At 41.4% G+C, this 27,313-nt stretch overlaps 2 protein-coding genes across 4 annotated transcripts in view; one reads left to right on the top strand and one right to left on the bottom strand.

Annotated features, from left to right (window-relative positions):
- st3gal8 (ST3 beta-galactoside alpha-2,3-sialyltransferase 8) overlaps positions 1-3,462 on the top strand; it is a 35,580-nt gene extending 32,118 nt beyond the window's left edge. For 2 of the 3 annotated variants that reach the window (XM_078249164.1, XM_078249165.1), the window contains exon 9: positions 4-3,462. In XM_078249164.1, coding sequence (XP_078105290.1) covers positions 4-345 — 342 coding nt within the window. In that variant the 3' untranslated portion in view covers positions 346-3,462. The remainder of the gene's footprint in view (positions 1-3) is intronic. The other variant, XM_078249166.1, reaches the window with a different exon arrangement.
- unm_sa1614 (un-named sa1614) lies at positions 1,924-26,266 on the bottom strand. The gene is made up of 28 exons (XM_078249168.1): positions 25,318-26,266; positions 21,374-21,446; positions 21,134-21,279; positions 20,143-20,217; positions 19,842-19,891; positions 19,284-19,413; positions 18,925-19,010; positions 18,608-18,683; positions 17,917-17,997; positions 17,720-17,817; positions 17,535-17,604; positions 17,298-17,385; positions 17,086-17,134; positions 16,783-16,955; positions 15,867-16,000; positions 14,387-14,478; positions 14,068-14,254; positions 13,481-13,566; positions 13,270-13,385; positions 12,895-12,962; positions 12,708-12,815; positions 11,753-12,020; positions 11,235-11,402; positions 11,051-11,114; positions 9,512-9,555; positions 8,638-8,792; positions 8,208-8,333; positions 1,924-6,914 (listed from the first exon to the last, which is right to left on the bottom strand). Exons 1-28 carry the CDS (start codon positions 25,441-25,443, stop codon positions 6,840-6,842), a joined length of 3,012 nt encoding a protein of 1,003 aa, XP_078105294.1. The 5' UTR covers positions 25,444-26,266; the 3' UTR covers positions 1,924-6,839.
- Positions 26,267-27,313: the final 1,047 nt, after the last annotated feature.

Consider the following 27,313-nt stretch of genomic DNA (forward strand, 5'->3'; position numbering starts at 1 on the left):
TAGTGCGTCCCATGTTACAGTATGTCATGGCATCACTTCCTGTCCGTGGTCAGGTGTCGGTGTTCGGTTACGGCGCTGACCAGCAGGGGAACTGGCATCACTACTGGGAGGACAATCGCTATGCTGGAGCCTTCAGGAAGACCGGAGTCCACAGTGCCGACTTTGAAACGCAGATCATCCACCGGCTCGCCAAGGAGGGCAAGATCAGTCTGCACCTGGGACGGAAGCTCCGACCTACTGACCCACAGACAAGCCTACGGACCATTTGATCTACAGACTGACCTACATATAGACCAACAGACGTGTTGGCCAACCGACAGACCTAAAGACAGATCTGCTGACTGACAGACCAATCTGCTTACTGACCAGCAGATCATTCACCACTTAATTGTTTTGACCAAGAACCAGCTAAATCTCATCTGGTACTCGACTGAGTCTGGTTGCTTGCGGCACACCAGGCTGCCACGGCTTGTTTCGGGAGGGGGGGGGTTTGGACACACTGACAAGATCACACAATACCTCTTACACGTCGATCATCACGTTTGCCTTGAGTCAGACATTCAGGCATGATTTAAGCCGCTGTTGGGCATCAATATTTGAACATACCTGGATTACCTGTGGACAGAGTCTTCCGGGGACTGTTGGGTGGGGTTCAGATTTCCTCCCTCTGCAGACTCCTGCTGGTTGAAATGAGTTCTAGCTCAACTTGAACATAAAGACTGTTTATCGGGACCCTCCACTGTACAAACAGACCTGTTGTCTGGGACTGCGAGGAAGGACCACACAAGTTTTGCTCTGAGCGGGAAACAACCACAGACTTTTTATATATTTTTAATGGATTTTATTGACTATATACAGGGATAACCTCTTTTTTTAATCAAAGCACTTTGCCCTGCAGAAGAAATGGAACTAAGAGGCCATGTTGTCGCTTTTCTGTCCAACCACATTTCAAGACATTATACATTTTATATCATTTATAATCCATCCATTTATTCTAACTGAATCTTAATGCAAACCGTCCTGAACCGTCGCTTACTGTCCTGACAGACTTACGTTTTCTTTCACATCTACATTTTGGGAATGTAGGCCAATGACACTTCCTGTCTCGACCATATATGGCGCTGGAGGCAGTGAGTGGGGGGAGCCTGTGTGAGGCTCTCAGCCTGTGTTTGAGCTTCTCCATGTGGTCCAGGATGATTCAACAGTCTGCAGGTCTTTAGCTGATTTCACTGCCTAAAGCAGGAACATTTTAATTAGTATTTGATGTGTATGATGTGAAGGACTAGTTTTTTTTATACTCCAGTAGCTGACAAAGGTAATGGTGAGCTGTAAAGGTAAACTTAAGATGTGAATCAGTGAGTAAAGCTGCAGACTGTTGAACTTCATGGTCAGATGTAATGTAAATATGTGAATCACAGCTCAGCTGATGGGAACCACAAGGACGAGTAGACCCTGCACGACTTTTAACTAAAGATTTATTAAACAAAACATAACAAAGTCAAACAATCAAGTCAATCAATCAAGCAACACGACCTGTGCGTGCGGTGCATGAATGAGTGGAAGATGTAGTGCAATGGAAGTCCAACCAAAAATAACCAACCATATGAATGAAGAGAGACTGCCCAGTCAAGCAGGTAGCAGAGGAATCAGCTGTCTGCGGGACTTCCTGTTAAAGGGAGACGACAGCGTGCAGAGGGCTGTCACACCTGTACTGTGAATGTACAAAAACTGTTGTTGATTGTCAATCACAGTCGACTGAATGTTTGTGGCTCTGTGAGGAGTTTCAGGACGTTATCACACTGAGAATATTGGAGTCTGAATCTGAGATTGATCGTCCGTCTTAGATCGGTTAAATAGTTTCTTTCAGCTGTGCTTCGGTTTTGCATGAGGGCTACTCCGCGTAATCCTGTTTTTGGAAGAGAAACCTATATCGGCGTAATCCAAGCATACATTTTGGCCTTCACATGGATGGTGAGCACGTCCACTCATGGTAGATAACGAAGTTTGCATCCAGCAGCCACGCATCTGAGAAAAAAGTATAATTTGCCCTTAAGAACGCATGAAAACACTTTAAAATTATCATGTTTAGTTGACGAAAATGAATACATTTTGTCATAGTTTCTGTTCAGAGGTCACTTTTTAATAGTTTTTTTGCCTCATTTTTATTGCGTAAAAAGGTCAACGAATATTGATATTGTTTTTAAAAATGAACATAGGTATTTACTTTGTACAAAATTTGAAAAGAAAGATAGCTCACGCTGTAGCTCCTAAATTAGTTATTAGTAATCCTCCACTGCCTTTGCTGGTAACAGTAGCTAATGTTACTGGTTTTAAAAAAGGAGATTTATTGACGAAATGCATCCACAATCTCACTGAAAATTAGATTTGGGGTTAACCTTACAACACAAAGTACATGAACAATGTTCATATTGCGGCTGTTTGTCAACGTGTGCGAATGGGTAAAATCGAGTATATTAGCGCTCTAACTTTAGTTGTTTACCGTTCGGAATGGCAATAGATCTTCAAACTTCAGCTTTCTTATCGCTCATTATCTTGCTAAAAATGCCACAAACATGGAGTCGAGGTTTCCAGTAGGATTACAAATAGTTTTATGACTGAACAGGCACCGAGATGAGGCTACCACTTCCAGGTTGAAACAGGTACGGGATTGGGAATACTCCATTTCCAGATTTAGACCAACCTGCCAGTGTGAAATCGCTCTGTAAAGAGCTCAGTCTGTTTCAAACAAACTTGGTTGTACAACCTTTAAGGACCTGGGATATGCTTGAAAAGAATTAAAAGTGTTAATAATTATAATAATAATAATAATAATAGTTGTTCCGAACAGCATCACTGGAAGGCAGAGTAAACAATCTTGCCATCACAGACTGCTCCTGGCTGCCTCCCATTGCCTCCCTGAGCTCTGTCCAACACAGCTGTCTTTGGTGACAAAAGTTGACGGATGCAGCTGTCGGAAAGGCAATTTTAGACGATCCAACAAGCACTTTATTTATAGCAGACTGAGGCCTCTATAAATAATCATAAATTATATATAATCTGGAAGCTGTTGCTCTGACGTTAGCTTTGCTGCAGTTTAGAGTTCTACCTGGTTTGTCTGGAACAAGTCGAATGGTCTTTTAAAACCCGACTGCTGAGTCATCTCAAGCTGCGTTTAATCTGAAACATCTGCCTGTTTTATAGTTTTTTTTTTTTTATGAGATTTAACACTTTGTTGGCTTCTCGAGGAAAAACCTCCTGCTGGTAAACTGGGAAACTATCCACTAAATGAGGAACATTCAGCCACTAGCAGCCCTCCAGAGTCCTGAGCTGGCCTAAACATCCAGATGACAGGTTTTGGAATTTGCAGACTAAGTTCTAGTAAAAAGATGAACTTCCTCACACTGGGAAAAAAAAAAAAAAAAATTCCTAAACTGTGCAATTAGATTTCCTGCAGTTTGGAAATTTAGAGATTATTACCATCAGAAATGCAGGAAAGTGCAGATGAAATCAAATCAACAAATCATGTTGTATGACGTATGTATGTTATTATAGCTTTAATTCAGCTCATCATGTTTAAACTGTGACTGTTTTGATAAAAGAGAAATAAATGGCAGTTTCACTTAACAACCTGCTGTTCGTCAATCCATCCATTCATTCAGAGTTACCAAACAGAGAAGCACTGTGATATTTTAAAACAACATAAACCCACCGCTGTTACTTTCAATGAAATAAAAGCATATGAAACAAACTGAGGTTTATTTTATTTTTTTAATCAAAAGCTAGGAGGTAAATGTTGACACAATCAAAACCCAGATGAGAAACATTCTGCTGAGAAATTTGAGGTCTATAAAAGTTCTTCCTCATGGCAATGTAATGCTGCCACCATGGTGAAAAAATAAGCTCAGATTTCAGTCTAAGGTTGTTTAAGGTCATGTTATGACTTTTATGTTTCGTTATCACTAAATACCAAATGATTCTGTTTCAACAAGAAATGTTTTGTTTTTACTACAAATCACTTTATCAAACTCCTCGTCACGTATGTAAAAACAAAAAAAGTGTTTGTCATATAAGATAAAATGATAAGTTATGTAAAATAAGTATTTGCTATTTACTGATAACAAGAAAATGGGTCATTATGTCATAACAAATCTCTTGTTATAATGTGAGAAAAAAATGACGTTTTCATGAGAAACTGAGCAAAAATATTACGTAATAGTGTCAGTAACTCGCTGCCGTACTTCCTCACTGAGGCGTCGTAATATCTTGTGACATCAAAGGCAGCTGGAAGCATCAGCTGTGTCCCATTCCAGGCTCCACCTCCTCTGAATTTATCCTTTGGTCTTCAGTATTGTGCTCTGGTCACTTGCTGGACCTTGTAAGCGCCGCCCCTCTAAAGGAGGCGGAGCCTGAAATGGGACAGAAGTGCTGATGGATCTCCACAGGATCCATAACATTAAAAACATTAGAAAATTAAATTAGAAAAAAGTTGAGGTTAAACTTCAAAATAAAAGTCAAGTGGATTGTTATACTTGTGAAGTATTTGTGCGTTTAAATAAAATATTATTTTTATTTAAAAATAAATAAATAAATAAAAGTATCGTCAACATCAGACTTCAATGGTTGCTGATTGGTTTGTGCGAGGCAGTCTCCATGGTGACATCATTACATGACCAGAGCTACATAAAGATCTAGTCTGGGGCCCGTTGCACAAAACCAGGATAAGGGATTAAGCCGGGATATTCCAGTTATCCTGGATGAATTTAGCCTTGACTTGGTTGCACAAAAGCAGAGGCACCTAAGTTACCATGGAGATTTATTCTGTGCAGCTAGCCTGCTCCTGACCAGATGATGATTTATTAATTCTGGAGCCTTTTCTGTTCACTCAGCAGTGCTTTTACCTTATTATTATCAGCCTGCATTAAAATACAACAGGTGCATATTGCTGTTCAGTAAAGCTCTATTATAGAAAGTTGTGACCATTATTTTATAATTATTCATATGACAGTCATTGTTACTGTCAGATTGCTGTATGAAAACTGCTGTTCATATTGTTAGAAGTTTGATGAATATATTACGGCAGTTGTTGAGATAATTCGAAAAGGCTGATACAGTTGCAAATGTGTTTTAAGTGAAGTCAGCGATTAAGAATAATATATAAAGTGCTATACAAGTGTTAGTGGTTCCAACAATGGCAGTCTGGTCAGGGACAAATACACCTTTAACTATTTTAGTTGATTTAATACTTGTAGTATTCTTTAACGAAGAATGTTCCATGTTCCTCTTCCATGTGCACTGTATTTGGCATTCTTAGCACACAATTTGTGTTCTCTCCAGTGAACTGGGACTATAATTTGGGAGGATTGAACAATTATTACAGGTTTTTATAATTATACAATCCTCCCTAATTATAGTCTTAACTATATGCCTCCCAGGCAGCTAACCCTAACCTTAACCCTAATCATAACCATTGCTGCGCTGCCTGGGAGGAGACGTTGGAGGCAAAAAACACCAAAGACCGTAACTATATAGTTGAGGCTACTGTACATTCATGAAACAACAGGGAGAGGACACCTCAATGGTTTTTGACCTTATATTTTTAAATAACTGATGAATACACTGTGTTACAGTCATGTTTAAAGTGTGCATTAAACATATCACTTAATTGTCTTTATAGTTTCTAGATTTCAGAGTCTAATTTCTTCAGAGTCTTTCTTTTCTATGTCCATATAGGCCTACTAGGAAGCAAAGCATACAATAAATAAAGAAGGAAACTGCCTCTGTAGAAAACTTAAAAAAAGAAAGAAAAGAAAAGCGTGGCCGAAGCGGACCGACTGAATGATATATCTAAAAATATACATTTATGAACTACTGCTCTTAAATGAAACCATTTAAGGAGTTAGGCTAATTATTTCCACAAAAAAAAACTGTTGTACAATTTGCCTGAAAAGCCAGCAGTGGGAGTAAATATATTCCTTAGGTAATTTATATTTTAGCCCATATGAGAGAGAGAGAGAGGGATATGTACACTTCACAGCATTGTAGATTAGTGGTTGTGGTTAATTGATCTTCATAGTACATTTCCTGCGTAACATTAGTCTTCTGCTCACTTTTAAGGCAGAGTACAACTGCTCATTTGTGCAAATAATTAGCCTTGCTTCTTGAATGGTATGGCAGTTTCAGTTGAGAGCAGTGGTCAGTTAATGCATATTTTTAGGCTACTTACGCATTCAGTCGGTCCGTGATCATCTGCCTCGCTTTCTCTCGCTGTTTTATTACAGCGGCTGTGTTTTTGTTTTTTTACAAATGTGTTTCACGTTGTCATAATTCCATATGAAGCTGCTGCTCACTCTGTACACAATGCGTATTCTCCATTTTAGCATCAGTAAATCTGTGATCGATACCGTGGTCTATTTAAGAAAGCCATGAACGTGCACTTATCCCAACTATGTACACCTGGCAAACGTGCAACCGATTAAGCCACGATGAGCAGATCACACTAAGTCAAGCTGCGCTTTTTCAGTTATCCTGGATTTCTTCATTCTACGTTTGTGCAACAGCCCCCTGGTCTAGATTCTTCACTAAGAAAAGGCAAGGTTGACAACATGAAATGAGACTGGACCGTTGATCATGTGAACTCAAAGGTTGCTGGAGCTGGTCAGGAGCAGATTAGTCCAGTCCTGGGAGGTGGAGTAGGACAAAAACCTCAACGTCTGACCTGGTCCATCGCATATCAGGGGTTCAGCTTCTCAGTACTTATCTGGTTTGGTTCTGGTTCTCCAGGCTGACTGATGAGGTCTGGATCTGTATTGGTCCAGGGTCTGCACCGATCCAGGTTCATGTCAGTCTGAGAGAAGCTGGACGAAGGACGACGGAAACAAACCCTTCTGGTCCGGTTCATCCTCTATGTAACCATGCTGCACGCCCACACACAAGCGCGCCCACACACAAACACACACACACACACACACACACACTTTAGGGAAACTTTGACATAGAGTTCACACAACAATGCTAATTTCGGCACCAGATATATACATTAGTTTTAGTCACATTTAATTATTGTTTATTTTAGTCAACAAAAACTAAAGACATATTAGTTTTGTGGGACACCTTTGTGAATTTCTATACAATTTAAAGCAACACCAAAGCACTTTTCCTCTTCGGTCCCCCTACAGGTTGGAAGCGGAATTGTCCATTACCGTAACCCTTATGTCTCATTCTTAACTACAGATCCGCTACCCGATCTGGCAAACTTGCATAGTGCGGTTATAGCCGATAGAGGGCCGCAAAGCGAATGCAGAAGTGCCGTTCACCCTGCTACGAGTCGATGAACCACTGAAACGATTTTGGAAACATTAATCTTTGGCGTTGCTTTAATGTCTTCTAAGTAATCTGAGGGCGCTTTCATACCTATAGTTCAGTGGACTCGTTGCAATTGAGGGGTGAAGTTGCAACATTGTTGCATTTTTCATTTGGTTTGGTTAGCTTTCACACTACACTTTGTCAAATGCACCAAACACTGTAAACACACCATGCGATCGAGACGATCGCTTAGACAGAATATCCAAAACTTGCCGACACTTCTGATCTCAGAAATAACGTAGCAACACCAAATTTATAACGTCTCGGGTTTTCTGGTTCTGCTTTAGTGTTTCTTACATTTTAGAAGAAGGCGAACAATGAGCAGCTGATGGACAGTGAGTGAAGGAGAGAGACGATGTGTGCTCAGAACAGCTTATAGATCGGAAAGTTATCATCCCTATATGTGTCGTACAGGTCCGTAAATTGTGTGCAAGATTGAAATTGGAGGCTAGTGAAAGCTCTGTTTTTGGTTCACTTCCTGTATTTGGGTCGGATCGCGTTCTCACCTAAAGTGAACCGAACTCTAATTCACTTGGAAGCGAACCGAGCCCCCCCCGTTTTCAAGCGAACCAGAGTTTGTTTGTTTGATCCGCACCAGAGTTCAGATGAGCTTTGACACCAGCCCAAACAAACCGGACTATCCGACCAAACGCTCCAGGGTTCGTTTTAAATGGACCTAACAAGGTAGGTGTGAAGGCAACCTCAGACTACAGTTTGTTGCCATGGTTACAGGTTCTCGTCTATCGCATTGCTAGTGAAAAAGCACCGTTTACCTGTTAATAGAAGACTGTATAATAGAACCCACAGGGGAAGCACCAATCAGAGCGCAGGATGATGATACGTACCCACCAATCACTGTCCTCTTGTCCCAGGACCACCAGCACCTGTCCCTCAGAGAAGCTCAGCTCATCGTGGTGGTCAGCCTGGCAGTCGTACAGCGCCTCAACCCGGCGGCTTGTCGCACCCCGAGGCTGATAGACATAAGCAAAACACACTGAAAAATGTCCTACTAATATTAATAATAATGCATATTAATAATTATTAGAAAGGGGTTACGTTTAAAAAAAAAAAATGCTAACTGTTAAAATGAATTTAACTAGGTGGCTGCAAAGATTTATATAGTTGATTCTAAGGTGTTGCTACATGGTTGCTAAGGCATAAGTAGGTGGTTAGAAGGGGTTGCTAGGCGGTTGCTAAGGTGCTGCAGGAGTGTTTTGTGGTTTCAATGCTGATTCTAGGTGGATGCGAGGGAGTTAAAGGTTTTGAAGATCTCACCAATGATCTGCGAGGAAGTGGCTGGGGGGCGGGGCGTCTGCTGTCATTTTCAAAGCTCTGAGAACGGTGATTGGTGGGAGACCCGTTGGGAGGGGCTTTTCTGACAGGGTGCAGAAAGTGGGAGGAGCTACCGTCACTGTCTGCTCTCCAAAAACCTCAGAGAGAAAGAGAGAGAGAGAGAGAGACAGAATGTAACTGTAGCTATTTCAATGGCAAGTTATTTAAATTATTTCATAGAGAAACAGAAATACAATTATTTCTTTCAATTTACCGATATACCTTAGCAGATTTTGATTTCTTTTTTTATTTCTGTGTGAGAATGTTTTTTTCTACAATATTTGTGAGACAATATACATTTGCTTTAGATGGGGGGGGAAATAACAAGAATATTGTAGCAAACCGATATGCAGAATAGCAACTGGAAATGTAACTTGCACCTTTGAAATAAAGAAGGGCAACTAACAGTTATTTCTATTATCGATTAATCTGCAAGAAACTCAATCAGTTTGATTAATTGTTTGGTCTACAATATGCCATAAAAGATGCTCATTAAACGACTGATTATCAAAATAGTTGGCAATTCATTTTCTACAAATTTTGGACTACTCCTCAATCGTTGCAGTTTTACAATAAAGTATAAAAAAAGACAGCAAAACAAATACAATGACATCACAGATAAAAATGTAAACTAATCTGTTTAAAAAATTTGATTAAAGAATATAATTTACAGTCTAACCAGTGGAGGAGGAGTTGCACGGGGCCAATAAAAGTTAAAGCTCCTCGGTTGACACAGTTAGCTACCATTCATCATAGTTACACATGATAGATTCATCAGACTCCAGACAGATAAAACAGATGTCTGGACAGGAAGTACCTCTTTCTGGTCGTTCAGTCAGTGAGCTGAGAGGAGAAGCTGGACTGGAAAGAGACAGACAGACAGACAGACAGACAAGTTATTTTTATCTACTGTATTTCATCTTCAGTCCACCAGAGGTCAGTACAGTTCTTTAAAAATTTTGGGGGGGGGGGCGGAACATTTTTGTGTATCTACTGCATCATTTTAGACACATTTCACCAAATTCCGGCAGACATATCTGGTATATTTTGACCCTTTGGGATCTCACTAGAATTTAAAATAAAGTTTTGCGAGTTTAAACAAAGTTTGGACAAACAATACGATTTTGTAAAGATAAAGCCGCTCAAAGTTCTTGTCAGGGGCAGATTCATGTAAACTCATATAGCAGAGATTGAATAATGACTTGGCATTTCAACAGGTTGAAGTAACTATTTTAGATAATGTCAGCCTCTACACGAGTATTTAAAATGCAGCTACTATTTTATGACCAAACCTGCACAGCCATATCAGATGAGCTCAATAATCCTTCAGCGACACTTAAAGGTGCACTATGAGTTCCTGCATGGTCACTTCTGTTGACGTTCCAAGTAAATACAAAACAAAACAGAGCAAGCTCGCCCTTCCCGCCCATGTTTACGTAACTGTCATGACTAACTGACTAACTGTCACTAACCCCCACCCCCTCCCCAAACCATCTTGTCGGTGTTAGGCCGGAACCTGTTTTGTTGTATTTTGGTGCACAGCCTGTGCCCCTAGTATTTGTTTGACATTTACGACCCCTGTGTTGTCTCCCGAGACCGGGCTTTTTCACAGTGTGTTCAGGGGGCAGGCAGCTAGCGGATCAAGGAGAGATGCCTACGATTTTCAGACAAAAATGAAATCACGCTGAAACCATACAGGAACTCATAGTGCACCTTTAAAGTTGCAAATGTGTTCATTTTAATTGGTTTTACACTGGACGATATTTGGTCCGTGTTCGTGTTGGTTTTTTCTTATAAACAAATAAAAGAATAAACATAAATACCATGTTTTTTCTCGTTTTAAACCAAAAACAGCTGTTCTTCTGTTTTTGTTGTCTAAATCAAAAAAACAAAGTTAAATAACGAGGCAATTTGTTTTTTTCCAAATTCCCTTTTGTCAGTATTTCTTTTTGAATTGAAGAATGAAGAAAAATAGACAGAGGACCAGGAAGTATATCAAATAAAAGCCTGATCCATTACAATTGATGGATGGACAGACAGACGGACAGACAGACAATAGTCAATCTTCAACCAAAATTGGACCAGTTATTTAACTTTTGGTTTTCCTCATTTTTGGTGTAAAAAGACCCCTGGTATTTACGTTTCTTTTTTCATTGGTTCAAAGGAAAACAAATCAATGTACACAGACCTATTTAACACTATTGTTTATAGAAATGGAAAATCCAGACAACCTGTCACCAATGTGACATCATTCTACTACAGATCCATTCAGAAGTCTAGCTCCCTTGGATGCGTTTATTGTAATCAAATTTAAATGCATGTTTAAATTCAGTGTGATTGTGTCTCAGATACTCACACACACTTCTTAAAGGAGGAGTCTGGACCGCTGTAGATCCTGGGACTGGTTGGCAACCCATAATCTACACACACACACACACACACACACACACACACACACACACACACACACACACAGTTAATAACACAGTACTGTGTAATCACTTTGACAGCTTAATTGCAGCGTGTCTCTCAGATGTTACCATGTTTGCTGGACTCAGAGCAGCTCCTCTTGTGTCGGACAGCGATGGGAGGGGGAGGCGTTGACTTTCTGTTTCCTGTCAGAGGGAAGAAGACCTCCCCCTCTTCCTCCTCTTCCTCCCCAACTCCGTCCCCCCCAGCAGGAGGAGGAGGGGGAGGAACGTTTGGAGCTGGAGGACGACAGAAAGCAGAGATGGAGGAGTGATTTTTGTTTTCAAAACCTGGTCCTTACTTTGCAATTTAAGTTAATAAGTGAATAAAAACAGTATTAGTGTCAAAAAGTTGTTTTGCCATCATTGTTCTCTGTGAAGTTTGCTGGAGGTGATGTCATGTGGCATTTTGTGGAGTAAGCACTGCGAAGGACTGTGTGTGTAGAGCCAATTCATTCTTATGTGAAGAACCTGGACCTTACTTATTTCTAAACCCTGACTACAGCCCTGGTCAGGCAGCAGATGGGAGCAGAAAACCACCTGGAAACATTACAGATATAATAAAACTCAGAACCAGAATGTGAGCTGACCTTTGACCCTGGGGGGCAGTGGCGGTGCAGGGGAGGACGGAGGAGGAGGAGGGGGACTGGAGGCGCAGCCAGAGGGCCGGCTGTGGAGCTCCATAGCCATGGCCAGCCTCCTCCCCACACTAAGCAGACCCCCTGCTCCTCCTGCTCCTCCAGATGAGGGTGGGGGAATGGGGACGGAGGAGGAGGCGGACTGACTGAAGCTGAAGGGCCGGGGGGTGAAGGAGAAGGAGGACGACGAGATGGAGCGCTCCTTCTTCACCGGACCATTCTGAAACCGAAGAGGAGGAGCGAGAGAGCCACATCGGTAAACTAAAATTATTATCAGAAGGATTATTGTTGCAATAAATGGTTTAAACCTCAATGTCAGCGTACGGACTAAACTACAGTTTGGTAACTATATAAAACTAGCAAGGCTTCAGGCACATAGACACAGTTACTGTATTATCCCAAGAAGCCAAAATAATATATGTGCTCAAGAAACATGCACAAATACTCAATAGCTGCGACCACGTACGAGCCTGCATCCATGCACTCATGCATCCCAAATTTCAGCTTCCTAGGGCGAAAACTGTGGCCACCAGGTTGGGGACATTTTTTGTGCACAGACCGACCAAGCTACAGAGGTGCTGGTCGCACCTAAAAATACAAAAAGTGGACTGCCACTCTCCTAAAAAACAGTGTCATGATGAAAATGACACGTATGTGTTTTTTTCAAGTATTCTTTTTGTGCTTAAATTGTGAAATATAAGACTTAATGGAAGAAGCTTGGTGCATTCAGCCACTAAAGTAAAGCATTAATAAAGTAGTAATAGTAGTATTAAAGTATCAAGAAAGGCGGATAATAATTAAAATATACTCTTTAATGTTATAGCACAGCTGTGTGCTGATGTTTTGCTTCTTGAACAAAGAAGGAATAAAGCAGATGAATCAGCAAGTTGTCAGTTGCCATGATTACTTTTTCATCAAAATCATCGTCACTATCGTAGAGATCGTCATGTCGAAGCCTCCACTCGTACTCCACGTGGACGTGATGGTCAAACTGGTTGGACTGGGCCTGCTGCAGCTGCACAAACACAACGCAGTTATGATAAATGTAACACGGACATCAATAGAGACGTGCAGCTTTGGAGTGACAGCCTCACCAGCGCCTCACAGTGGCCGTGCTTCAACCTGCGGCTCACGTCCAGAGCGGTCTCCCCAACATCGTTCTCTGTTCACACACAAACAGTTGAAATATAACTCAGATGGTCTCTGTCGTCATGACCATCAACAGGAAAAGTATGTGCTTCTAAGACTGTGAGGACGGACGAGTTGAGAGTGAAGATATTTATTTATATAACAAAAAATGTCCCCAATTTCCAAATTGTCTATGGGAATGCTTCCATATATGTAAACATGCATGTAAATGTATGTGTGTATGTGTGTGTATGTGTGTGTGTGTGTGTGTGTGTGTGTGTGTGTGTGTGTGTGTGTGTGTGTGTGTGTGTGTGTGTGTGTGTGTGGGGTGTATGTATTACTGATGTGTGTGTTGGCCCTGGCTCTCAGCAGCAGTCTCACACAGTCGCTCTTGTTGTGCAGACAGCTGTAGTGCAGCGCCGTGTTCCCTGCTGATGTCTGCGCGTCCACGTTGGAGCTGAAGACAAAAGCACACACAGGTGAACACAAAGGTGTACACATTTACACACACTGAGATGATATCACTCATAACCGTCACCAGAGCACACTGACCAGTTCTGAGCTAAGAAGTCCAGGATGTGCAGCGACGTCCTGTCAGACAATAGGACGGCTAGATGGAGTGCAGTCTCCCCTCTCTCCTGTTGGCGTGGAAACAAACTGCTGAGTGTGTTTGGTTATGGGATTTCACTGATGTGTGTGTACCTTTGTGTGTCCCTATATGTGATAAACAGTACCTGTTGGTATACCTGTACATGTGTACCTGTGGGCACCCGTACATGTGCACCTATACCTGTGTGTGTACCTTTATGGGTATACTTGTATTTGTGTGTACCTGTGTGTGTGTGTGTGTGTGTGTGTGTGTGTGTGTGTGTGTGTGTGTGTGTGTGTGTGTAAAAATAAAACATAACCATAAAGACAGTGGTGTAAAGTGGTGATTATGACATGTTGTTTTGATGGAATGAATGCTGTTGAAATTAACGTTATACTGTAACCTAAACCTTTTTTTTTTTAAGTTCAAATAATTGTGGTGATATTGAAACTTACACTAAAACTTACACTGAAACTGTGTGCGTTTGAGTGTGTGTGTGTGTGTGTGTGTGTGTGTGTGTGTGTGTGTGTGTGTGTGTGTGTGTATATACCTGTATGTGTGTTTGCAGCGGCTGGCTCAGCTCCATCCTCTGAGCATACAATTGGATCAGACTGTAGATGTCGCAGCTCTTTGTCGCCTCCTGCAGGGCGAGTCGCAGCACTGCAGTAGAGCTGTGGCTCCGCCTCACAAAATGAACGTCCTGATACTTTGACAGAATGAAGTCTTTACGTTCTCCCCTGAACACACACAATAATATACAGTACAAACTTTATTAAAGGACAATTTTGACTTTTTTTACTAGAAAAAGTACAGCGTGTGTGTGTCTATGTTTGTGTATCCATGCATGCATACGTGTGTGCGTGCCTTACATGTGGCTGTGTTGGGAGGGCTTCAGTGACGGACTCAGCAGGTTCGCCTCCAGTATTTCATTAAAACCAGAGTTACCAACATTCCTTGCCAACTAGGAGAGAAAGAAGACATCATTTTCTCACTACCCACATCGTATAGTGACGAGTACTCCAGAAAAAAATGACTATTTGTTTGGTTTTACTTGCAGCCAATTACCGCAAGCGTTCTTTGATTTAATGCAACGTGTAATTGGCCCACTAACGCAGCCGCTACAACCCATACAGTCTATCATGTGGTCAAGTTGAGTGCAGCGTATTTGACGGGAGTTGTACAGTTTAGAAGTTACTGTAATTCAATTTTAAGAATTTGAACACTTTCAATACCCAGCCCTCTTCTACTCTTGAACATACAGTAACTAAACCCCTTAACTACTTTTTTCAGCTGGAAACCAATGTATATGGTATTTAGTAGTGTTGTTGGTGGATTCAGGTCCAAAACTAGACATTTTCAATGCAGTATTTAAGAATAAGAATTTTACATATTGTGTTATACATATGCACAGAGACTGCCTCTACTGGTTGAAAAGCAGCTATTGCAATTGAATTTTGCTATTGGCTGATCCGGTGCTGGGTGATGTTTATGGTGCTGGCTTTCCTTTTCACCCTGGAGCCAGGGACATTCTGTAGTGAAGTGCGGCTAAACTAAAACTGAGGGATTGTTTAAGTTTTGGCCGCGAGTCGGGCCAGAGAATAACCGCAGCCAAATAATTAACAGTCCTGTGACGTGTTGATCAATGTTGCAAAGAATTTCTTCCCAACTGCATTGGACACAGAAAAATGTAATGTAATTGTGGCGAGACACAGTTCCCTGCTAATTGGTGTGTTTTCAGTGTGCGATCTAAACTATAACTCCCAAGGTGCTTCAGTAAGAAACATCCATCCAATCACAGACTTTTAAAATCTGTTGTGTGGGCGCCTGTGTAGCTCACCTGGTAGAGCGCGCGCCCATATAGAGAGGCTCAGTCCTCGACGCCCTTTGCTGCATGTCATTGCCCCTCTCTCTCTCTCTCTCTCCTTTTATGTCTAAGTTGTCCTGTCACAAATAAAGGCCTAAAAATGCCACACACAAAAATCTGTGTGTGTCGCTAACGGCAGGTAGAAGCTTAAGATGACGATGAGGATTGAACTCTTTCCTAACTCGACTAACCAAGCTGAGAGGAAGGATTCTCTTGTTAGTGAGTCTTGCATAGCCAGAACTATCTCATACCACTTATCATTCTGGGATAAGGAAAAAAACACTCTGGCTTGTTTGCATTTCTTTAAACCAATCACAACACACACGTCTTGGGTGGCTATAAGCCCCGGATGCAGCGACGGTGCCCTTGCAAAATAGATACCGGAGATAATGGAAGGGGAAAAGAATGTCTGACATCTGGCGCTTTATCCCAGCAATGTAAATCCTGTAAGCCAGACTACTTGTTAGCTAACAGGCCAGACATACCAGCAGGTCTGAGGTCCCCAGACTGTCCAGACTCAGAGACTGAATCCTGGAAACGTGGACCCCCATCTCCCTGTGGATCCCCGAACACTCAATACAGGTAAGGATGCCCAGATTGGTCGAGATCCATCCAGGATCTACAGAGAGAGAGAGAGAGAGAGAGAGAGAGAGAGAGAGAGAGAGCATTAAAGTGTATTTTCTCAACATATCCATTATATGACTTTCAATGATATTAGCATCGAAAGTACAAGAAAGTGCTGCAACTGACTCATTATTGAATAATCTGTTATAATTTCCTTGATTAATCATAATGAAAAATGTCCGTCACAGTTTCCCAGAGCCAGAGTTGACTTCTTCAAATTGCATTTTTTGTCTGACCAACAGTCCAAAACCTGAATATATTTGGGATTGCTGGGTTTACTGTCGTAGAAGAGTAAGAAAAACAGAAGTTGAAACAAGGGAAGTTTCCAATTTTGTGACGGTTGACTAATTAATAATTCCCATAATCAATTAAACTCTATATGTGATGTTTTTAAGACTCATGTAATTGTTTTTATTATTTATATTTGTCACCTGTTTGTTGGTTGTCTAACTGTAAATGTTTTCATCAATGACACACCTGGTTAAATAAATGGTAAATGGTCTGCATTTATACAGCGCCTTTCTACCTTACCGGACAAAGCACATTACAATCTGCCTCTCATTCACCCATTCACACACTCATTCATACACCAATGGTGGCAGAGCTGCTATTCAAGGTGCTGGCCTGCCCATCAGGAGCAACTTGGAGTTTAGTGTCTTGCTCAAGTTCAAAAATGCGGACAGGAGGAGCTGGGGATCGAACCATGAACCTTAAAGGACAACGATCATTAGATAAAATAAAGATGCATTGATTAAGTGATTTTGATTGATTGATTACCTGGAGCCCCGCAGTCACAGCAGCAGTTGTTTCCTGGCATCCGCCTGACGTCATCAGTGATGGCCCGGGTCAGATCCTCCATGCTGCTCTCCCCACAGCCTCCCCCTGTCCTCCCCCCGTCCAGAGCCACACTCAGAGCTTCCTGCTTACTGTTACTGAGCACCGAGATCCAGCTGAACACAAAGATTAACATATACACATCTTAACACCTTTCATTTTTTTGATAATCAACATAATTACAGGATGACACCTGTATCAGACTTTACCAACAGCTCACCAGAATAAAGTTTATTTTTGACTTACGCCACACACTCAGCTTCATCCTCTGCCAGGAAGTGGTAGGTCCTATTATCTGGAGGATAAAGTGTCTTCTATCAGTTACACACTTATATCTATCAATCAATCAATCAGGGCAGTCTTAGGCAGTTTCCTCAGTGTGTGTGTGTGTGTGTGTGTGTGTGTGTGTGTGTGTGTGTGTGTGTGTGTGTGTGTGTGTGTGTACGAGTGTGTCTTACGAGAGATGAGGTCGAAGCATTTCTTGTCCTCTACACTGGGTTTAACCTGACAGGTGAGCAGGTTGAGTCTGGTAGGAGGTTTATTAGGCTGAGAGAAAGAATATTATAACTATAAGAATCATAACTTCAATGTTAAATGCCAAAGGTTACAGCTTATAATATTTCACACACACATTTCTTTTTTTTCGTTTTTATATCTACGCACACACACACTTGTGTACACACAGGTGAACTCACAGTAGCATGTGCGATGGTCAGGTAACAGTTGTGAACTGAACATTTCCTTTTCTGCCACATTTTCCTCAACCTGAAACACAAACACACAGGCTTAGTCCCACTACTAATACTACTGATACTGATTGTTTGTGTTGAGCGGTTTAGTGTGCACGTTAGTGTGTGTTTTTTTATTTAATGTTTTTTACCCGTCACTCTTCTTGTAGAGGAATCCTGTTCTTTCTGTCCCATACTGTTTGTCTCCCAGCAGCTGATGCATACTGTACACCTGCTTAGGTAAAGAGTCCTACACACACACACACACACACACACACACACAAACAAACATTAATTACCTGCTGAACAGTATTATAATGTTATTTTGTGTCACGTTTGTGTCTCTGACCTGCTCTGTGTGAACGACTGGCCTCAGCTGATCTCTGAGAGTCACAAGCTGCTTCTTCTCCTCCTCCTGACGCTGCTTCACCTGAACACACACAACAGCTCAACTGAGCCAAATGTGTATTTGAACTAATTCAGACTAACAAGCTTTTATCAGGCCAAAATGATCCTGTTTATTCTTATCCAGCTAATTTGGTAATTACAAGTTTTAATTTTAGATTAAGTTAAGTTTGTTTTTGGCAGGCTCAGATTGTTGTTATTATACGTGTCTGTCTACATTATGAAAAGATAGAGAACTTGCCGTTATCCTGCCATGCTTTCATGTGTAACTTACTAATGCCTGGTAAACACAGTAACGTTAACTTTAGCTAATAGCATTTTCTTACCTCCGCTCTGTCTGCAGCTCTCCACTCTTTGAACAGCATTTTCCTTTAGCAAAATGTGCTGTGGTATAGGATTTCTTCTCCTATTTGGCTAGCAGGAGTAGCCTGACAAGCCAGACCCACGTCAAGATGTTGGCTGCAAATTACATTTGCTGCCGCTAGGGTGCGTCTAGATTTCTAGGCTATAGCAGGAGTCATCCCGGTCAAGCTAACATTGTTACCCACATACTCCCAATCACAACACCAACAGCCTGCTAGCGCCCCCTGCAGGCTGCAGTGGTTATTACAGACAATCATAAAGTGTACTTGTACCGTGTTCAGGACTCCATTCAGCTCCTCCATGTACTGCTTCAACCTCTGAGTGGTGGAAACACACTCCTGCAGGAAACTAGATACACACACACGTGCAGCAAACTGGCATGGTTGTATTTAGTGTACTGTACTGTACACACATATCAATTACACACTTATCAATCGATCAGTCAATCAATCAGTCAGGGCAGTCTTAGGCAGCATCCTCATTGTGTGTGAGTGTGTGTGTGTGTGTGTGTGTGTGTGTGTGTGTGTGTGTGTGTGTGTGTGTGTGTGTGTGTGTGTGTGTGTGTGTGTGCGTGCGTGTGTGTGCTTACTTGTTGTGGCTGTGGTAGTGTTTGATGAGGTTCTGCAGAAGGTCAACTCCTCTCTTGGTCTTTATCTCGTTGACCTTAATCAGATACTGTGACAAAGAGAGAGAGGAGTGTATTTATTGGACATAGAGAGGGCTGCATATTTTGTAAGTGATGGATTTGTTTCAGAGTAGTTGAGGAGCAGCAGAGTGAGGAGGAGGTTAAGAAGTGTGAGGAGGATCAGCAGGAGCAGAAGGAAGCGAAAGAAGAAGGATAAAGAAGAAAAAGATAAAAAAAGACGGAGGAAGAAGAAGATGACCGAGGAGGTAAAGGTGAAGGAGCAGGAGGAGGCAGGGTGAAAAAATGGAGGTAGAGTCACTGACCTCACACATGCTCAGTTGGAAGGAGCGTCTCTCCTTCTCCAGCTCCTCTGCAATCTCTCCTCCGCTGACCTCGGTCCTCACCATCCCATACTGACGAGCTAACTCCCTCTTCTCCTTCTCCACCTGTTTACTGCACGTGTGTGAGAGAAAGAGATTATAAACTGTAACCTCAGACCTTTAACATTAAAAAATATGAACCGTATAGTTATAATATTTTCTCTCTCTCAGCTTAATAAACCTCTTACCAACCTGCTCACCTGTCAGGTTAAACCCAGTGTAGAGGACAAGAAATGCTTCAACCTCTTACGTTAGACACACACACACACACACACACACACACACACACACACACACACACACACACACGTTCTCTAGCAGACATATTCAGGTTTGTCAAAATGTAGACAAGAACGTTTCCAGGTTTCTGAAACCATAATAATGATATTTACATGCACAAAAACCTGAACAGATAACAAAAAACAAATAATAACAAAGATACTGGTGTGCATGTAAACACACTCAGTGTGTGTGAGATAATCCTGTGTGATCATCACTCACAATCTGCTCTCATAGTCCCTCCATGCTCTGTCAAAAGGCTTCTTCAGATCCTGCAAAGACAGACAGAGGAGGAAACAGTGGTTTAGATTCACTGTATTAATGAGGCTGCAAACACTTCAGTCAGGTGACAGACAGCACCATCCCAAAGCTATGAAGATCAAATATGATGACAATAATAACTCTTGTAAATAACTGAACTGTGGTGAAACATTTATTAGTCCATCCAGTCTGACATGAGGTCTATCAGAGTGTATATGTATCATCCAGGTGATATGAAAATAAGTAAAGATAAAGTCCTCACCCCCTTCACCTCCCTCAGGTCTCCTTTAACCAGAGAGTCCAGGAAGAAGTTGATGTTGTGGAGCATGCTCTTTAGCTGTATACAAACATAAAAAATACAAATAAAGTAACTTCCACTGTCAACGAAAATAAAAAATAAGAAGTATAATAAGGGATAACAACCAACATATTATTCATTTAACAATGGCAATGGGGAATATGGAGACAAACAACTACATCCCGTTGGTGTTTAAACAGAATTTTTCCCAATGGAGTGTTGAATAGACCAGGTAAAACTAGTATTAGGTTCCTGTTTCTCAATAGAGATTGGATTGGAATGGTTAAGGCTCAATTGGCTTTTTAATCAAATGTTTTTCCAATCTAAGTTTGGAAAAGTTTAGAGCCAACTATTTTTAAGTGTTTTTTGTGTACAAACAGTTTGGAATGTAGCAATTAAGGGCATATTGTTTTTAACTATTTAGTTTTCCAGTGGAATTTGGAATGGATCACTCAAGAATGAATCACAGGTTTTCAATTAGAGGGTTTCTCAATGGAGTTTGCAATAAACTAGTTAAAAGCTAATTGATTTTGAATAAAAAAAAATTCTATGGATTTGACTGCAAACACATTTAGCCCCTTTTTATGGTGGTACCTCGTCCAACTGAAGACAACAGGGAACCAGTGTGTACTGAGGACCATAAAGATTGAGCAGCAAGTCAAGCCAAAGTTATGATTTTCCCAATACATCCGGTGAGTTGGATGCCTTTTAGAGTTTTGTGTTTAAATAATCCATTCCTTTTTACTGATTTTATTTTTGCATTTTGGAGAGAGGACATTGGATATTTGTTTGTTGGATCATGCAATCTCATTTCAGAAGGACAACGTTTTTGAGTTGGCAATCAAGTAGACAGGTCTTTGTACCACAGTAGCTCTCGAATTATACTTGTAACCAGGCTTAAAATTGCAGCTAATTGTTATGCTGTGACGTCCTACTGCTGTCACTGATGACTTACCAGGTTCTTCATGGGAGAGAGGAGCTCTTTAGAAAAGTCGGCCAGTCGACAGAAGGCAGAGCCGACCTCTGCCTCTCCGTTTGAGTGACAGTTGACCGACAGCTTCTCCATCGAATGAATGTACTGCTCCAGGTGAGACACGTGGTCTGACAGAGAGAATACAGGAATTCACATTTGTGTGTGTGTGTGTGTGTGTGTGTGTGTGTGTGTGTGTGTGTGTGTGTGTGTGTGTGTGTGTACCTTGTCCTGATGTGTATTTGGCTTTAGCAGCTTTCTTCATCTTCTGCAACACCAACCGGTCACTGTCCAAAACCTGATTCCACACAAACACATATTTAACAGTTCATACATTTAATCCTCAGGGATGTTTTAACCATGAGTGCATGAATCTGCTGAATGTGTGTGTGTGTGTGTGTGTGTGTGTGTGTGTGTGTGTGTGTGTGTGTGTGTGTGTGTGTGTAGAGGCCCTAATTAACCTGCTGACTCAACACACACACACACACACACACACACACACAGACACACACACACAGAGAGACAGAGGACACGCTTTGTTCTTTGACAACAGACAGCTACATTGCTGTGTGTGTCAGTTTACACCGAGATCTCTGTCTTTATTATTTCTGACAACCACACAGGGCTTTTTCACAGCAGACAATTTGACTTGTCATAGCAGGAAAAGCACAGGTGTTAATAATACCTGTTACTAATAAAGTTTCAATGGAAGTGTTCCCAGTGAGCCAGCATGCACAATACCAGGAGCCTGAAACCAATCATTCATTTTATTATTTACATCTGTGCTTTTCCTACTGGGATGTGTCAATATGTCAGTGAAAATGCCCTGGCATTGTTACAGATAAATAATCAGGGCTGATTTATTGGGAAATATTAAATTTGTATGTGATTTCTTTTCATCAATGTCATAACATTTTTAGATTATTTAATCATTTAATTGTTTAATTCACTGGATTAACCAAAAACAGACATGACTCTCTGGGTATTTTATCTAACAATTGTGTTTCTTAATAAGTACATAAAGAATACTGTATCCTGACATGAAATGCATTAAATGAAGCTAGTTGAGTTGGTTCGGGCATCTGATCAAGATGCCTCCATTGCTTTGGAGGTTTTTCCTGGGCACGTCCAACTCATAGAACCCACTGCAGGGATTATATATCTCATCTGGCCTGGTAATGCCTGTAAAATCCTCATTAGGAAACTAGAACTACAGACCACACATTATGGATCCACTCAGTCTAGTTTACTGTATCAACATGTAACACAAACGCAATGTTTTATGCATAAGACGTTTTCTTAGAAGAACATTTCATTTCCAACTTTCTAGCCTTCCACGAATGTAGTAGCATCAGTGCACAGGTTGCCGATTAAGTCATATCCTCATTAATGCTCTCTGGTTCCTCCTCATTACCATTAATTAACAATACAATGAATACTAATGAGGATTCATCTGTTGTCGTGGGACGCTGACTCTGTAGGGGGGGGCGGGCAGTTTGAGTGTCTGTTTTTCAGGACAGTCGAGGATCTGAAGTCTTCAGGTCAATGACTCCACTGACCAACAGATTGTGTGTGTGTGTGTGTGTTGGGGGGTTTGCTGCCCTCTGGTCTTAAGGGTCCCCCCACTCAAACACACACAGAAGTGTTTTTTCTTGGGAAATGTAGCTACTTATTTTTAACAAAACATTAAAGTGTGGTTTCTCTTACATATTTTTGGTTGGTTGGTTGGTGTGACCCGTTTTTTTATATTTTCAGAAGAAATTTGTTAAAGAAAACAAATTTGTGAATTTTTTTTTTTTTTATAAATAATGAAGTGTGTTTTCCAATCATTCTGTTACAGAACAATAATATAATTGCAATCCCAATATTCCTATTACATACAGTACATGTCCCTTACAAGTGTGTAAACTTTTGACTGCAACTGACATGGTGTCAGTGAACACAATGCAGATACTGCAGATATGAATGTTTTGTGTCTTTGCAGATATATTCATTAAAAAGTTGCCGTGCTCAAACTCAGTTTGCTTCGGGAAACTTAAAGCTAGCCAGCCACATGCTGATAATGGCAAGTTTTGAAGAAAATTTGGATCGTGCAACAATAAGGCAGGTCTGCTTGGTTCTTTCAGGGAATGATTGTAAAGATTTAAGAAGAATATGTTTAGGGCATTTAATTATCTAAGGGACCGTTCGGTATTTATGGAATGGCCCACGGGAGGAAAATAGGGGAGGGTCATGTCTTTTTATTCTTTGTTGAGGGGAGGGTCATCCAACTTTTTTTTAGTCTAGGGGGGAGGGTCACCCAACTTTTATATTTGTGAGAACAGCAACATTTCAAAGTGGCTTGTTTGGTGCATACTTATCCATGTAGCTCCATGTAGCTCTCTCAGTCTCGGCCCCTATTGCTATCAGATGGGTCCCTCACTGTTTAGTCAGCCAGACAATTTGAACTGTAGCTTTAGAGACCGTGGGATTTCCCAAACTGAATAAATCCCGCTCGGACATATAAACACAAAACTGCTTTGCTAGCTCTATCGTGTTGTAACTAAGGAATCTGATGAAAAAATAATTTTATTCATTAGCATGATTGCGGTACTGTTAAGTTCAAAAACATCCAAAACACCGTATGAAAACATACCAGATCAGACGCAAGCTTTTATTTTGAAAAGTCAAAGCCACACCAAGCCGGGAGGGAACGAGACGGGAGGTTTTCAGGCTGCAGCCATACCCGACTCAAATATCCTTTCGGTCTTGGTGATACCCAAATTGACGCTCGTCTGAGAAATGGAGTTTTGGATAATGTTCAGCTTTGGCAGCTTTACCTATATGCTAAAATATACCATGACTGAGGAAGCCTAGTGACGAGTCCATAGCAACCAGTGTTGAATTACCTAGTGTGCTTTGCTGAATGGTCTCAATGTTTTATTTCATGTGAATACTAGTTTACTAGATGAGTAACTTAGTATTTGAAGTAATGCAGTAATGCAGAAAGTGTGCATTTAGTTTCCATGCTTATTGTGTTTCCACAACAATGCTAGTGAGTAAATCTACTGAAATGGCCACCAATCCATAACAGAGGAGTGGGATGTGTAAAATGAGAATGGAGAGGTTTAGACACACAGGTCATGGCTGTAAAAAAAAAACAATGGCTATCTGTATGTCTTTGCCAAGCGTAAATGAGTACAGAAGGTGTCAATAAATTGTTGGGGAGGGTCATCCCTTTTTTTTCTTCTCATTTTGGAGGGTCATCCAAAATGTATTGCTGGTGAAGGGAGGGTCAGGTCTATTTTGATTAAAGGTCCCAAAACTATATAAATAAATAACAAACAATCCCTAACTGGGATTGGTGGGATTTGCTGTGGACGAAGTTCACACAGTGATACACTGGTAAGAGCTAATGATGTTTAACCATGTATCCAGCTTATTTAAATAGCTCACGTTACTGTATTGTGTGAAGAGTTAACTTTATTTAATTTTGTATGTTGCATTTTCTATTGCAGGGTACAAATATTCCATCAAAACAACCTTCTTCCCGATACTATTTTGCAGAGGCTGCGTCCAGAACTTAGCGCTGCCTAAGACGATTGTGATTGGTTTAAAGAAATGCAAACATTTTCTCCTATTGTGGAATGTATGTGTGGTGTAGCCAGACCTTACTCCACAGCACTGTGGAGATAGGTCAGGCAATGGGAGACTAATATAAATAATATTAAATAATAATAAAACTGTACAGTGTACAGAGAAGAGGAGCTTAATTTTAGCTCCGGGGTCTGGCCCTAATTGTAGAAGAGAAACAAACACAACTGGTCTACTAGGCCAGTGGTTCTCAGATCTTTTACACGTGATCCTTCACATGAAAAGGTTTGGGAACCCTTAACTGACAAATTGACCAGACCCCCATTTGATAGGATTTCAGCCCAGGGTCATCCATCTGAAGGATTTTTGCTTTTAGATGTTTTATTACATTGCATTACATTAAGTGTATGAAACCCATGACCAAATTACACTGTCATTGTGTTATTATGGATGGGATTAAAGTGACAATTTTAGTGGAAAAAAAGTATTCCCCTTTTTACTCCTTGGAAAACCCTCAAGGAACACTGGGGGGTCCCCGGACCCCACTTTGGGAACCACTGTACTAGGCTACTACCACTCCCTGTGTCAGTACTGACCTCCTCCAGCAGGTAGATGGTGTTCCTGCAGTTGATCATCTTGGAGGTGAAGGAGGAGGTGGTGGGGGAGCTCCAGTCCTCCTGAACCTCCTGCAAGAACTCGGACACCGACACGCACTCCGGCATGGTGCTGCTTAACCCGGGACACACCGGAACCACCCGGACCAGGAGCAGAACAGTCTAACAGAGGTCCGGGACTGACTGATCAATTCCACACAAAAGACGGAGGGAATCAGGCGAAGACCTATCAGGCTATAAATGATCAATAATAAAAAAAAACTATTAATTTAAAACTCCACTGTGCAAAGGACAAAGAATCCCATCAGTAGTCTAATGTTTCCACTTCACACTCCCACAGTCCCATGAAGATAAATCCGCATTAACAGGCTGATATAAACCGTAGCCTGATTAAAGACCTGCTTCCTCCGTCAGTGTGACTTCATCGTGCACCGCAGCATCAGCCGCTTCTTGCTTCAAACAAAAGGTGATCCAATCCAGCAGGAAATAAACCCGAACAGCGCAAATTCCGCAAAAACACCCGACAAATTAAAACAGTCCCTGGCCATTAGCGTGTTAAAACCACCGAGTCTCTATTCGGTAGAGCCGCTTCATTCAGAGAAAAAGCCACAAAACCGGCCGGGTCTCTCCGTGTGTGAACCTGACAAAGAGCGGAGGAGCTGAGCGGAGAACAGGACCCCCCCACCGGACACTGGGACCGGGCTCAGATGAGCGAATCAAACCGGACTCTGTTCTGCGCTCTAGGAACATGTCTTTTTTATCATCAGCTGATTTCCCCCTGCTTTTTCCTTCTTTATTCAAACCGCATGGAGAGGCGCGTGCACGGTGCGCGGCGGCGGCTGGTCTCTCTGCCTCGGGAGCGCGCACTGCTAACCGAGTAAAGAAGTAGACCTAAACCACATTAGCTACACCGCTAGTGTCTGTTTCATTCATGTCAAACCTGCTTAAAGTGTGTAAAAACAGGTTTCTAAAAAAAAAATGTAAATGGTTTTATTAAGAGTCTTTGGTTTTTCTATGAAAGAAAAATATATTTAAAGAATAGAGGAGTTTACATGCTAGCAGCTCTAAGGCTGTCCTTAGGCACAGTGGTGCTTCGAGCTAGGCTAATGTCAGCATGCTTACAATGACAATGCTAACATGCTGATTGTAAGCAGGTATAATATCTTACCTTAGCCTGCTGACATTTGCTAATAAGCTATGAACGCAACGTAGAACAGAGATTGCTGAGAATGTTATGTTGATGAGTTCAGGTTTTTGGACAGAAATCAAAGTATTGGACGGATCTAAAGTTTTACCTGGTGAAAAAGTTAAGGGTTAACTTATCACAATTCATCCTGGGTAAGACATTTAAATGTCTGAAACACATTCATCCAACAGTTGTTGAGACATTTCATACAAAACCACAAAGGTGAACTTCATGGTGGCGCTAGCACAAAGTTCAGAGGATCACCAAAGTCAGTATGGTTCATCCTCTGGTGACCACGGATGTCTGTACAAAGTTTCTTGGTAATCAATTCAATAGTGTGGCGCCAGTCCTTGTCACAGCGGCCCAGGGTTCGATTCGGTTCCGGTCCCTTTGCTGCATTTCATTCCCCCTCTCTCTACCACTTTCCTGTCTCAATCTGTCCAATAAATAAAGGCAAGCAAAAGCCCCAAACAAATCTTAAAAAAATAATAATTAATCAATTCAATAGTTGGTGAGATATTGCAGTCTGGAGCAAAGTGGTTGAATAACGGATTGACAGACTGGTGTGGCGTAAAATAATCACCAGTGACAGCAGCTGAAACATTTGTGGCACAAACTGAACCTCATATACTGACATCACTTCCCTTCTAGTCTCAGAGGAAAAAATCAGAGCAAGCATCTGTAAACAAACCGTTTCTAACTTCCTGTTGATCTGCCTGAAGACAAGGATAAAGTCTGACATCCTGACTTTTATTTCACTGCCCTCCACTTCAAAATTCAAACTGTGTTTTC

This window comes from Sander vitreus, chromosome 4, assembly GCF_031162955.1.
Source record: "Sander vitreus isolate 19-12246 chromosome 4, sanVit1, whole genome shotgun sequence".
Taxonomy (NCBI): Eukaryota; Metazoa; Chordata; class Actinopteri; order Perciformes; family Percidae; genus Sander; species Sander vitreus.